This window comes from Dromiciops gliroides, chromosome 5 (assembly GCF_019393635.1).
Source record: "Dromiciops gliroides isolate mDroGli1 chromosome 5, mDroGli1.pri, whole genome shotgun sequence".
NCBI classification, from domain to species: Eukaryota; Metazoa; Chordata; class Mammalia; order Microbiotheria; family Microbiotheriidae; genus Dromiciops; species Dromiciops gliroides.
Window position 1 is genome coordinate 44619577 of NC_057865.1, and position 15143 is coordinate 44634719.

The 15143-nt window shown below is 38.8% G+C and overlaps 1 protein-coding gene across 1 annotated transcript in view; it reads right to left on the minus strand.

The window, feature by feature from the left end:
* Positions 1-15143, minus strand: part of ULK4 (unc-51 like kinase 4) — a 669562-nt gene that overhangs the window by 639854 nt on the left and 14565 nt on the right. The window contains exons 5-7 of the mRNA XM_043966928.1: positions 9101-9260; positions 4388-4489; positions 2450-2533 (exon numbers count right to left, since the gene is read on the minus strand). Coding sequence (XP_043822863.1) covers positions 2450-2533; positions 4388-4489; positions 9101-9260 — 346 coding nt within the window. The remainder of the gene's footprint in view (positions 1-2449; positions 2534-4387; positions 4490-9100; positions 9261-15143) is intronic.

Below are 15143 nucleotides of genomic sequence, written 5' to 3' on the forward strand. Positions count from 1 at the left end.
TACCCTGATTGCTTGCATGGGAATCTTTACCCACATATCATTCAATGCAATTTAATTCAATAAACACTTACTAAACACCTACTCTGAATGAGACATTCTGACAGTAATACAAAAACAAACATGAGACAATCTATCCTATGAGGGCTTATATTCCTTCCAGTTCTAAATCAATAATCTTACATGAATTCATGATCATATATAAATGCATCTTGGTAAAGAAACACATCCATAAAGAACTAGGCACAAGCAATATTTGGAGATTCCCAGAGGAAACTGGGGACAAAATTAGTCAAAAAGATATGATCCAGCACGCAGCTCCCCAAGACTAAATTTGGTCTATATTAGCCCAGAGTTGGGGGTTCTGGGCAAGGCAGTTGGGAGCTTTTTGACTCAGATTTGTGATTTCACTGGTGTATAGGACAATTTGTGAAGAAACTCCCTCTACCAATGGAGAGCAGGAACTGTTCGGGAACTAACAGGCTAAGAGACTAGCCTGGGACACTGACACATTTGGTGACTTGTCCAGGGTCACAAAACTAGTATGTGTTGCAGGAGGAGCTTGAACCCTGGTCTCCTATCCCTGGGGTTGGCTTTCCATTTACTATGCCACACTGCTTTTTTTTTTTTTTTTTTTTTTTTGCAGGACAATGGGGGTTAAGTGGCTTGCCCAGGGTCACACAGCCAGTAAGTGTCAAGTGTCTAAGGCCGGATTTGAACTCAGGAACTCCTGAATCCAGGGCCGGTGCTTTATCCACTGCGCCACCTAGCCGCCCCCCTACCACACTGCTTTTTAAGAGTTTTACTAAGCCATGGAATACAACTACATAAAGAAAGCTGTAATTCATTTTTTAAAATTCATATCTATAAACATGTGTAAACTGAGTCACAAATAAAAATGCCTCCCTCCAAAGAACTGATCTAAGAAACATACAAAACGTATTAGTATGATAATAAGTGGGAATTCTCACTGTTTCTGAGTATAAAGGAAAAGGAACAGATGAGATGATCAAGGGATGTATGAGAAAATCATTACCAGGGCCCCCCTGCTGAGAGAGCCTGGCTGAAGGCATCAGGAAGTTACCTCACAAAGCCTTGTATTCATAGACCTCCTTCAAGTCATGTCAATCCATGGACTTAAATGCTACCAGCCAATTAGCTTGGAGCTGTGTGTAGGGACCACCTGTCTTCTGACCTTCAGGGAGCTTCCGCTCTAACAGGCAGAGGAACTTCCTCTTTGTGGCCTGGGACTCACGGGTGAAGGCAGCTTTTTCTCCTCTCTCTCCTGTAGATCCTAGCTAGGCTTTCCTATCTTTCAGAGACATGTGTTCTCTCTTTGGTAACCTCTAATATACTTTAATAAATGCTTAATGCCTAAACTGGTGCTAAAGCTTCTAATTTATAAGTAAACCCTAGCTAGTTTTCCCTACCCTTGGGACAGAGATAGTCACCACACATTTAGCTTTACTCATCACAGATGGTAGACTTCCTCAAGGTCAACAGCCACAGATATCTTTGACTCTGCACTCCCAAGAGGTAGGCTGAGAAGATTCGTAATTGTTTGATTATCAGAGACATCCTGAAATTCTCTCTTACTCCAAAAACTGAGTCTTTGGATCATTCAAGAACTGTCCAGAGCTGGGCTGAGATATCAATGAAGTGTAACAACAGGACAAAAAAATGACGGTGCTCTACAAATACCCAGCTGACCTCCCCAAAGAACAGGGCACAGACAACTCAACAATCTGGCTGATGACTGCGCAACACCCAATGCAGCATAATAACATCCAGGATCACCCCTTCATTCTTAGTGGTCCAACTCAGGCTTCTTCATGTATAATCCTGCAATGCTCCACATACTGTTATATAAACTTTACAGAAAAAGCTCCATGTCTCTACCTTGATTTTGCACAGCACCACATGCAAGTAGACCCTCAGCATACACTAGCTGATGGTAAGGATGAGTAAATCACAAGAACGTACCCTTGGCACTTCAGGAAAGAATAAGGTTGTGATACAGATAAACCTATATTGAACAATCGATGAGCCTGACAAATGCCCTGATTTGCCACTGTTCTAATTTACCTTGGAAATACTAGAACAGCTTGGAAACTCTTGAATGGAACACAGATTACAGAAATGTCTTAGGTAATATATCAATGTTAAAACTGATGTTTTAAACATCACTTTTGTTATAAGACCATCAAATAAAAATTGTTTAAAAAAATCTATTAGTTGTACTATTAAAATAAACTTTTCCTATTTCACTACCTTAACATATTAAAGAGACTTGTAATGGTCCCCAATGTTGCAGGAAATATATCAAATAAAAATAGACTTCAGTAAAAATAAGTTTATTTTTTATGTGAAACCAAGTAAGAATTTGAACAAAGGGTTAGGTACAAGGAGTACAGAAAGAGTAAGTAAGCACACATAAAACAAAATAATTTACCTTTTGGTGTAGGTGGCAAAAGGTCTTGATATAAAATCTGTTCAACTAAGTCAGAAAAACTTTCTGAGAAGAATGGTGGTCTTCCTAAAAATGACAAATTCACTTGTTAAATTAGGTAATATTTTGGTATCAACAAACTTTTCAAACCAATCTTAAACTGGAATTATTTGTATTAGAATTACCCAATATATGTCAAGATAGAGACCAACATTTTGACTTCAAAAGTATAATGTCAAGGCAGCTAGGTGGCGCAATAGATAAAACACAGGCCCTGAATTCAGGAGGACCTGAGTTCAAATCTGACCTCAGATACTTGACACTTATTAGCTGTGTGACCTTGGGCAAGTCACTTAACCCTCACTGCCCTCCCAAAAAAGAAAAAAAAAGTATAATGTCCAAAATAAAAGAAGTAATAGTTTCATTGTGTTCTACCCATTAGATTGTAAACTGCCTGAGGGCAAGGACCTTCTTGTTTACTTAAACTTGGATTTGTATCCCCAGAGCTTAGAACAGCACCCAACACACAGTAGTTGCTTAATAAATGTTTCTCAACTGCCCAGCTACCCTGATTAGGCCACTTCTGAAGTACCCACCACTTTCAGGGGGGCACATTTTAAGAAACATATCATCAACAAGCTGAAGATCATCCCATAATGAGCTTCACTGGAATGAATTGCTTTTAATGGAAGAAATTAGAGAAGTTCAGCCTAAGAGGAGAAGATTTGATTCAGGAGAGGAGAAAAGTAGGGGTTGCCTTAACATCCGTCCTCAACTATGTGAAATGAAGAGGGATCACATTGATTTTGCTTGGTCTCAAAGGACAGAACAAGGACCAGTGAGGGAAAAAGAGGCAGATTTCAACTCAAAAGAAGGGAACAATTCCTAACTACTAGAGGCATATAAAAAAAAAGGAGTACGTTGCCTTTGGAAGACAACAGTTATCAGGAAAGCCATGAGGAAATTCTTGAGTCAGGACCAGCTGACCTCTAAAGAAAGCCCCTTGGAACGCTAACATTCAATGACCACAATCCCATCTCTCCAGCCACAACTTCATTTACTCCTTTGTAACTTTGAAATGAGCTGTTTTATATACAAAGTTGTTAAAACTTAAACAATCTTATTTTTTCTCTCTAACACGCAAACAGCCTTTATTTTTAGATTTTTGTATTTCAAAATGTATTTTCTAAAAAAAATTTATAAATTCTTCTTTGGGTCAAAAAATTCATCATTTGCAAGCCACATATACCCAGAACCACAAGTAGGCCTCCATGAGGTAGGTTTACAAGGTTTCAAATAACTATACCTACTTTTAATAAATAAATTCAATTCACTCTCCCCATGAACAGCTATATTATATAACTTGGGAATATGGAGGAGAGGATCTACATTTGTGATTTCATTCAGTTATCTGTATCTTGTAGTCTTGGGGAGTTGCCTGAGGCACTGAAGTTAAAAGACTCCCGTGGATATTTGACTATTATATGCCAGAGGAGAGGGGAACAGAAGAGGGGAAGATAAGGGAGGGAAGGAGAGGGTGAGAGAGAAAAAGAAAGGGAAGAAGAAGGAGCATGGGGAGAGTTGGGGGGGGAGGGAAGAGGAAAAGGAAGAGTGGGAGGTGGAAAATCTCTAAGTGCACCTGTACATACTAAACTATGCCATCAATTAAATCAAACTAATTTAAATAAAAAGTCAGTCAAACCAACTAATACCTTAAAGGCAGGACAACTGGACAAATCAAAGATTTTATTAAATGTTCTCTCTCTCAGCCTGGAGAGGAGAAAAGTAGGGGTTGCCTTAACAGCTGTCCTCAACTATGTGAAGGAAGAGGGATCACATTGATTTTGCTTGGCTTAGCAGCCCCTCAACAAAGAACCTTATGGATATTCATGAGGTATGTACTAGTCATCTTAAGTAGAAATTTAAAGAACAATAAATTACCTGAAAACATTTCATAGAGCAGACAACCCAAAGACCACAGATCGCTTGCTATGGAGAAATCCATCCCCTTAATAACTTCCGGAGCAGTGTAGATGGGAGAACCTAAAGTCAAAGTACAAAAAGCAGGACAATATTGACAAAGAATTGTAAATTGAGGGGATGCCCATCTATTGGGGAATGGCATAACAAGTTGTGGTATATGAATGTAATGGAATGTTACTGTGCTATAAGAAACGATGAGCAGAAAATACATGGAAAGACTTGAATGAACTGATCCTGGGTGAAGTGGGCAGAACCAGGAGAACACTATACACAGTAACAGCAACACTGTGTGATGATCAGCTGTGATAGTCTTAGCTCTTCTCAGCAATACAATGATCCAAGACAATTACAAAAGACTCCTGATGGAAAATGCTCTCCACATCCAAAGAACTATGGAGTCTGAATACAGATCAAAGCATACTATTTTCACTTTTGGGAGGGAGGGGGTTGAGTGTTTCTTCTTTCTTGTGGTTTTTCCCTTTTGTTCTGATTCTTCTTTCACAACATGACTAATGTGAAATTATGTTTAACATGGGGCAGCTAGGTGGCGCAGTGGATAAAGCACTGGCCCTGGATTCAGGAGGACCTGAGTTCAAATCCAGCCTCAGACACTTGACACTTACTAGCTGTATGGCTCTGGGCAAGTCACTTAACCCTCACTGCCCCGCAAAAAATAAAAAAAGAAAGAAAATATGTTTAACATGATTGTAACTTGCTGGTTTTGGGAGGGGAGAAAAAAGAGATGGAGGGGAAAAAATTTGGAATTCAAAATCTTACAAAAATGAATGTTGAAAACTATCTTCACATGTAATTGGAAAAAATAAATAAAATACTATTTTTTTAAAAGAGCAAAGTAATTTATTTTGGGGACAATGAGATTAATAAACAGTCAATAAAGGAGACAAAGGAATAATGAAGCCATAACTGTTCAATTAGAGAAATTTAATGTTACTTACATTAATTCTAATTGGAAAGTTTGACTTTAAAAAAAATTATTATAAAATAGACTTTGAGATTGCTGTATATAATTAAGGGGTACAAACACATTTAGATATATCCCTTCTTAAGCTAATAACAGGATAAAAACAATGAAACCTAAATTATACCTACAGGCATCTCAACATAATACATATATTCATTTTCTCCCAGAAGCATGCAATAAAACTACCTTTTCGGGGAGGGGGGGGGCCAAAAAGTATCAATAAACTCCTAGCACATTTTATCATTAGTGACCCTTCTGACCAAGTCTAATCTTCAGAGCTAGAGAGAGAGCCAAGAAAACTATTTTCTCTGCCTCCTGGTTCTGAAGTTCAGCTCTGACACCTATTGCACAGTTGACCCGGAATCACATGAACATTATTGAGGTTTCTGAAGGATACCCTATAAATTGTTATATAAACTCAAATGGTATTTGATCATTGGTCCCAGAAGACCAAAAGAATAACACTATACTAAGTTACAAAAAGAACAATTTTTAGCAAATAATTTATGTATGGTTTCTTTCTCTACTTCCTATCTATCCAGATGTTCATTAAAGGTTTATGGCTACAGCTGAAATGAGGCAATAAATCTGTCCTCCCAAATTATAATTGCTGCATTTACTAGCCTGACTGTTGCCATTATAATTCTTTCATAAGGGAGATAGCATATAATGGAAGTGGCTAAATTCTAACATATTTTTTTTTTCTGAAACAATTACTAAGGTACATATGTTTGCCTTAGGAAAATGAGAATTTGACAGATAATTACACTCTATAAAAATGTAAATAAGCCTATCAAACTAAAACACACCAGAGACTAAGGAAAGTTTTTAAGAAACTCCTACAAAGACTTTCCTTGTGTTCAATGGAATAAATACATAGATTAGATACTAAATGTATTATTAAATAGTAAAACCTCATTTTATACAAATCGTTTCTGTGAAAAAGTCTATGATGAAAATAAGTGACCAAAAAATATCTAAATGATGCTTATATACTTTAATGTTACTGTAAATTTTAACAGTTTAATGGTATTCTAACTAATTAACATAGAAAAAAGGAAATGCTGGGATGCTGTCACTTTCATAATTACTCAAATGTTTTTAATAAAATTCTTAGAGTAATTTAGTGTGGAAATTTATTTTGATTTGGGGACCCTACCTTTGGACTGAGATTGGAAAGCCTTAGGCCCTCAGGGTTTCTTCTGTGTGGGAGAGGCTGGTGCCCCTCCTCCTCAGCTTCAGCTGAGTCAAAAAGCCCCGTGGGCTGTACAAGATGCCAGGTCAGACAGCTGGGGGGGAAAGCCCCCAGCTCCCTCCGACCTGAGCGGAGCTATCTGAAAGATCCCAGATAGCCTGTACTGAGGCATGAGCTGCTCCAGCACCACCCCCCCCAACCAGCCACAGCCCTGGCTAGAGGATTAGCTTGGTCTGTGGGGGCGCAGGAAGCCCCGAAATTTGAGTGGAGTGAAGAAAAGGTATATATAGACCTGGGGGTTCGGGCAGAGAAGGACGGACGAGAGAGGCTGAGAAGGGAATCCAACAGACAAGAAGAAGCGGAGAAGAGGTCAAGTGGCAGCTGACGAGATTAGAAAGGTTGGAGCACGGCAGACTAGAAACGGGGCTACAAGGACACAGGAGAAGATGAGAAGGACTAGGAGCAGGGAAAAGAAAGGCCAAAGGGCAGACTGACGGAGCAGACAGACAGAAGGTCGGTGAGAGAGGAACACAGGGGTTCAGCAGTGGCAGTAAGGAGAGGAAAGTTAGAAGCAGGGGTATTTACAGAGTGAAAGGGTACAGACGGAGTTAGTGAAAGTAGCTGAGCAAGTGCGTGCCCTGAGGCAAGAGAAGGCTAAGGCCCTTATTGTATTAAAAAAGTTCAAGGCACAGCAGGTGGCAAAAAGACGCAGGCAGTGGAAAGAGAAGTGCCCCAAGTCAGTTTGTACATTTTATTTCCCTGTATTCTTATTTTTAAATAGTATCTCATAAATAAAACTCTGGTTTGATTATTTAGTTAAGAGGCTTCTTAATATTTTGCTTATCAATTTGGGAGTAGAGCAGAGTGGGGGAACTTTATAAATGGCCCACATTAAATTAATAGCAGTCAGATAGACAAACAGTCAACAGTCCCAGATTAAGTACCCCAGTCAGCTTTAGCCACCCCCCCCAGATTTAGGCTAGTCATCAAAGTATTCTTACATTAGCAAATTCTATTTTTAAAAATATTTTATTTTTAAGAATCTTAAGAACTGATTTTATCCCAACACATTCCATTAAGATGGAATTTTTATTGAGGACATGTGAATGAAGTGTCTAATTTAGGTTCTTCCCGTATAGTTCCATATAGTCCAAAAATAACCACTTCCCTGTTTGCATCTGCAGGCCTTTGGCTAACAACGGTGCGAGGTAATGAGGACGTGACCATGAACACAAAAAAGAGGATGTATGTGAGATATTCTGTTAAAGTAGAAACATGAAGATTTGGCAAGGATATATGGGATCAAAATGAAGTCAAGAATGGCACCAAGTTTATGGGTCTGGGAATTCTGTGAGAATGAATGTACCCTCAACTGTAATAGGGAAGTTTGGAAAAAGGACTGAGGGAAAAGATAATGAGTTCTATTTTGGACATGATGAGCTTGAGATCCCTCTGAAACATCTGGTTTGATACATCCAAAGACAGTTGGTGATATGGAACTATAGCTCAGGAGGGAGACTAGGGCTGGATTGATCTGTGAATCATCTGAATAGAGAGGATGGTAATTGAACCCATGGGACCTAATTGGATCACCAAGGGAGAATGTAGATGGGAAAGAAAAGAGGTGCTAGGGCAGAGCCACCGGGAGACATTCATGGTGAGTGGACGTAACCTAGATGAAGAACCAGCAAAGGAAAATCAGATGGGACAGTCAGACAGATAGAAGAACCAGGAGCAAGCAGCATCATACAAACCTCGACAGGAGAGAGTATCCAGGAGAAGAAGGTTCCTGACAGGGTCAAATGCCGCAGAAGGATCAGGACTCAGACAAGGCCATTCATTTTGGCAATTAAAACAGATCACTGGTAACTCTGGAGAGAGTAATTTCAATGGCAAGATGAAGTTGGAAACCAGACTGCAAAGAGTTCAGAAGGAAGTGCACCAAGTATAGATGAGTTTCTCAAGGAGTTTAGCCATGAAGGGAAGGAGAAATACAGAACAACTAGTGGGGACAGTAGGATCAGATTAGGGTTTCTTTGTTTTTAAAGATGCAGGAAATATATGAAGAAAAAAAGAAAGGGAGGAAGACATAGCTAAGCTGAGAAAGGCAGGAATGGGAAGGGGAATGGGGAGGGAAGACGTATTTGTCGATCTTAAGGGAAGTCAACAAACACAATGTTAGACAATGTGCCAGGATTGGATGAAAACACTCTGATGGCTAGATTTAGTCCACAGCCCCCAAAGCCTCCTAGGTCTGTAATACGATTATATCTAATATGAATATCATAGGTAATAAACCCAATGTCTGGTAGACAATATCACACTTCTAAGTTAATTAGGCTAGTCATGAAAGTTTTTAATAATACAAAAGCTCAAAAAACAACTGACAAAACAGAAGAACATAAATATTTAAAACAAAAAAACAAGGGCAATACATTGAGGTGGCCTACGATGGGTGTTACTTATTTGGCAATTTATATAATAGATAACATACCTTTGATTCTACTTTTCATACATCTTCTCTGTGTATTCTCACTATCACCTCCACCTTCTTCTGATGCCACCAAAGCAAAGAACTCTTCCAAATTTTCACCTTCTGCTTTGGCCAAGCTAAAATTACTGTATTTCAATGTGCCAGGCCCTTCCAAGAGGATCTATGGAGATTTAGAAATACAAACTTGAAAAAGAAACTTAATTCTACCAGAATTTCCTCTATAAATAGTCTACCCCCATTTAAGGAATACAAGTTTCTTCTAATTCATTTAAATTTGTATCACGGCTGTACTAATTTTCTGAATAAGTATTATAGGAGAGGCAACTAGTAACAAGACTTTAGGCATTTTCAGCATTTTCTTTGCAACTGTAACACAATGTTAAAAACTAAATTATTCCATTAAAACTACTTCCAAATGAAAAAGAAAAGAAGAGAAAAGAACAAAAAAAACAGGCAGAGTCAAATGAATTCAGTAGTTTCTAAAACAGCACAAAAAGACTAAATATTCAATTGGCTCATTTCCCTGAGCCCCTCCCTGGAAACTATAGCAGCACAGGGGTTTTCTTAAGGATGGAATGCGGGCCCCCCCCCTCCCATCCTCCCTGCAAGCAGCAGGGACCTGATGTGCTTATCTCCACACCAGTCATTACTTCCTTGGATCTCACAGAGCTACAGTAACAAATTGTCCATCATCCATACAGATGTTCTTCATGCTGGGACCTCATACACATTAGAATTATGGGCACGTGAAGATTCCGAATCAATACACTGGTATGCTAGACCTCTGTTAAAAGTTCCGCATGATCAAATGTGAAATAGTTTACGCTATATACACCAGCTAAACAACGTCCCAATCAGGGAATTTTTGTCGTCGTTGTTGAGTAATTTCAGTCACATCTGGCTCTTCATGACCTCATTTGGGGTTTTCTGGGCAAAGATACTAGAGTACTTTGCCCTTTTTCTTTTCCAGCTCATTTTGCACTTAGGGAAACTGAGTCAAGGGGAGTTCATCAATTTGCCCAGGGTCACACCACTAGTAAGTGTGTGATGCCAGATTTGAACACAGGAAGACTCATCTTCCCAACTCCAGACGCAGCACTCTATTCACTGTGGCACCTACCTGCCTAAATCAAGGAATAAGAATCTCCAAAGTAATCAATTAGTATTCCTTTTCTGTTTCATAATAAAAGGGTTAGCATACATGAAAACTTATGCTTAATGCTCAAAAAAAGGATTTTAAACATCTAGAAGTGCTTTGCCTACAGTTGGTACTCAAATAGTTAGTGAACAGTAGAGTTTATGTATTTGCCATAATATAAAATATCTGTTAAATTCAGGTATTTGTGGGGACTAGTCATTTATGATAGATATTGTTTGTTTTCAGTAAGGTGATCTTTTTAGACAAGAAAAACGTAAGCAGGACTTTAAAATCACAAATTTGTTACTCTTCTTCCCTGAGGTGGTCTGGTGTAGCCACTAAAAGGCTCACAGTTTCAAGCTTAAACATATTTTTCATAATTTAAGGTGCCCCAAATTCTAATAACAGACCTATTTAAGTGAGAGTATCCACTGCGCTCTCCATTACCCAATAAAAACATTCTAACTTTCAAGAAAAGCACCCTAAGATATCCTAGCTCTTTTTTTAAAACATTCACCAGGAGCAGCTAGGTGGCGCAGTGGATAGAGCACCGGCCCTGGAGTCAGGAGGACCTGAGTTTGAATCCGACCTCAGACACTTGAAATTTACTAGCTGTGTGACCCTGGGCAAGTCACTTAACCCCAATTGCCTCACCAAAAACAAACAAACAAACAAAAACATTCACCAAGGCTTTAAATGATAAATTATCAATTTTCGATTCCTCTGAAGATAATTCCCTAATTCTTTTTTAGTCTGAGTTCAGTTTTTATCATCAGGCATTTATTTAGCAATGAATATTTATCTACCGTACAAGGCAAATCTCTGTCTTGGTACCTGCATACATACAAACTGTTGTCCAGTGACTGGTTATCCAGATTTCACTGTTCTAAATCAAGTAGACTACAGGCTAGGAAGGTTTTTATTGCGCTGGAAATCATTTTGTCCTTGTATATAAATGAGGCTTTATGTAGGCTCACAAGATCATGAAAATTAGAATATAATATTCAGAATGTTTATTTGTTGATGTGTTAATTCCAATGTGGAATTAAACCGTGAATTCCCTACAACAAACATAGTTGATATAGATAGAAGCCACTGAGGAGCCAAAATGGCTGCCTGCCAGCTAGGCTCTCCCAACATTCCCCCAAACAACTCTGCAATAATGCCTCAAATCAATTGGAGTGATAGAGCCAACAAAAAGTTGGGGTGAGATGTTTTTCTGGAATAAGAAAACTTAAGAAGGAGGCAGGAGAATTCTGCAGAACTGAGGTGGAGGTCTGGTGGAGATCTGTCTAGAGCCCATACATGCAGCAGCAGCAGCATCAACAGCAGATTCAGGACCTCTAAGCCCAGAGACAACTGCTCGGAAAGATATCACAGGGGGCCCTGTGCTGGCACTGGGTACAGTTTGAGCTGACTGGCAACTCTTTTGCTCATATGCAATTCTGGGTCATAGTTGCAGGATGGAGAGAAGCACTAAGGGTCGGTCACAAGGAAGCAGGGGCCCTAGTCACAGTACCAAAGCAGAGAGGAGTGCTATTGCATGAGTCCACAGGAGACCAGGGGTCTCTTGGTAAGGACCACAGTGCAGACCAGAAGAACAGTGACCACACTTCTCCCTGAATAACACTACTTTGGAAACACCAAAAACTTGCAGACCCGCAGAACAAACTCTGAAAACAGCACAAGTAAGTCTTAAAGAGCAATGCATCTCCACCCCAAAGTGAGCAGAGCCCAACTTTAACATAAAGTTCAAAGTCAAGAAAATAGGCTGGGAAAATGGGCAAACAACAACAAAATAATTTGACCATAAAAAGCTACTATGGTGGCAGAGAAGACCAAGAAATAAACTCAGAAGAAGACAACAATGTGAAAACAGCTACCAAGGAAGATGGTGGAATAAGACAGGAAATACCAAGTTCTCCACATTTTTCCCACAAACAAGACAAAATATTGTGAGACAGAATAAAGCAGTCCTTCCCCTAAGATAATTGAGGAGGACCTCAGGAAAGACCCCACCTTCAGGTGCAGAAGTTTGGCCAGATTGAAGTACAAACACCTCCAGAGTGACGCCCCTGAATCAAGAAGCCCTTCAGAGCAGCAGCAGTTGGAGGGGGGGGGGGGGTTGAGAGGGGCAGCCTCCCCTTCAGGAACTTTTGCCTCATAGATAGTATGGGGGTCATATACAATATTGGGGGAAAATTAAAGGACCCTCTTCTGTCAGGGGAACCAGGACCACTTGTGTTGACAAGACTGAGTTCCAGGCTGCAGCCGTGAGTGAGGAGTGAGCTCACATATGGTAAATATAGCTTCTAGTTGCCCAATTCTAGTTTTTAAGGAATTATTTTCTTCAGTGAATTTTTGTACCTCCCACACCACCCTGCTCTAGAGAAGGTGACCATTAGACAAAAGTGTGTGTGTATAAAAAAACATTCTATGCATACTATATATAATATAAATGAGGATTACAACTTCATAGGTCCTCTGTAGTTGATGTGAGTATTTATGATACTCAAAACAACTTAGTCATTCAAAGTTGTTTTCAGAATACTATTGCTGTTACTATGTACAACATTCTCTTGGTTCTGCTCATTTCACTCTTCATTATTTCATGCAAGTGTATCCATGTTTTTCTAAAATCAACCAGCTCATCATTTTTATAGCACATTAATATTCCATCACAATCATATACCACAACTTATTTAGCCATTCCCCAACAGATGGCCATCTCCTCAATTTTCAGTTCTTTGCCACCACAAAGAGAGCTGCTATAAATATTTTAGAACATATAAGTTCTTTTCCTTTTACCCTAATTGCCTGCCGAGCTCATATTGGTCTGATAAGTCACACCTGGACGCCCTGTACTTTGATCCCAACATAGTGATGTCATTTTGGTCCCCTTCAAAAATGAAGAACAACCAACTAACTTGTATTGACAAAGGATGAAAATGGCTTACTTTGGAGACAAATAATAATTCTGACCGATAACATGTTCAATTCCTCTTAATATACAATGTAATAATAGTCAGATAATTTTACCCCACCCCTAAAAAAAGAAAGCCATACAACAAACACCAATACTTTAGTAGCTAAAACTCTTTCCTTTTATTGAATGATTAAGCCAATCATTCATGCTCTAATTTAAAAGTAATAAGTGATCCTAGTAATTGGGACAAGAATTAACCATTTGACAAAAACTGCTGGGAAAATGGGAAAGCAGTCTGGAATGGGCACAGACCAGCATCTCACACCATATACCAAGATAAGCTCAAAATGGATACTTGGTTTAAATATAAAGGGTGAAATAAGCAAATTAGAGAAGCATGGAAGAAATTACCTGTCAGACCTATGGATAGGGGAAAAGTCCATGACCTGACAAGAGAGAGAGAGTTTCACAGGAAAAAAATTGGATAATTTTGATTACATAAAATTAAAAAGGTTTTGCCCAAACAAAACCAACACAGTCAAAATTCGTAGGAAACTGGGGGGAAAATATTTGTAGCAAGTTTCTCTGATAAAGGTCTCATTTCTCAAATTGATAAATGGTTTAGCTACTAAAAAAGGGATTGAACAGGGAGTTTTCAAAAGAAATCAAAGTCTTATAAAAATGTCTTATCAAAAGTCTTATAAAAATGCTCTAACTCACTAATGATTAGAGAAATGCATTAGGGTTAAAGTATCTCTGGGGTGCCACCTCACACCTATCACACTGGCTAAGGTGACAGAAAAGGAAAATGACAAATGCAAGAGGGGATTTGGGAAAATAGGTGAACTGGTGGAGTCGTGAATCAGTCCAACCACTGTGGAGAACGATTTTGAACTACATCCAAAGGGCTATTAAACTGTGTATACCCTTTGACCCAGAAATACCACTACTAGGTCTTTACCTCCAAGAAATCAAAGAGAAAAGAAAAGGATCTATATGTACAAAAATATTCAAAGCAGTTCTTTTTGTGGTTGCAAAGAATTAGAAATTAAGGGGATGCCTATCAACTGGGGAATGACTGAAAAAGCAGTGGCATATGAATGTGATGGGACACTATTATGCTGTAAGAAATGATAAAGGGAATGGTTTAAGAATAAATTTGATAAAACTTATGTAAACTGATGCAAAGTGGAGTGAGTAGTACAATTTGAATAGTAACAGCAATATTATAAAGATAATCAACTGTGAAGGACTTGGTAACCCTAATGAATATAATGATCCATCACAATCCCAAAGTTCTCATGATGAAAAATCCCATCCACCTCAAAAGAGAGAACTTATGGATTATGAATACAGATTGAAACTTCTTTTTTTTTAACCTTTTTTTTCTTGTTTGGTTCGGTTTTTCCCCAGGACATGACTAATACAAAAATGTGTTTTGCATGACTTCATGTGTATACTGGGCATTGGAGTCATTGCCCTCTCAAGGGCAGGGCAGGGGGAGGAGAGCAGCTAGGTGGCTCAGTGGATAAAGCACCAGCCCTGGATTCAGGAGGACCCAAGTTCAAATCTGGTCTCAGACACTTGACACTTACTAGCTGTGTGGCCTTGGGCAAGTCACTTAACCCTCATTGTCCAGAAAAAAAAGAAAACAAACAACAAACAAACAAGGGGGGGAGGCAGGGGAAGGGAGAATATTTGAAACTGAAAATAAAAATAAAACTGAAAAATTTTTTAAAAGTTACAAGTAACTTCTCAAGGATCTCTAATGGGAGGATTTCCTTTAGATTTTAATGGCAATCTGAATGGAAAGCTAATAATATACAGTACTGTATTTAATTTTAGATTCCTTTAATCCAAAGGAATTTTAAATATTCTATGATTTTTCTATGGCATAGTATATTCTATAACCTATATTTTATTATATCCTACAGCAAGGACTTAAGGTACCAAATTTTAGCCTAAATTAACAAAATATC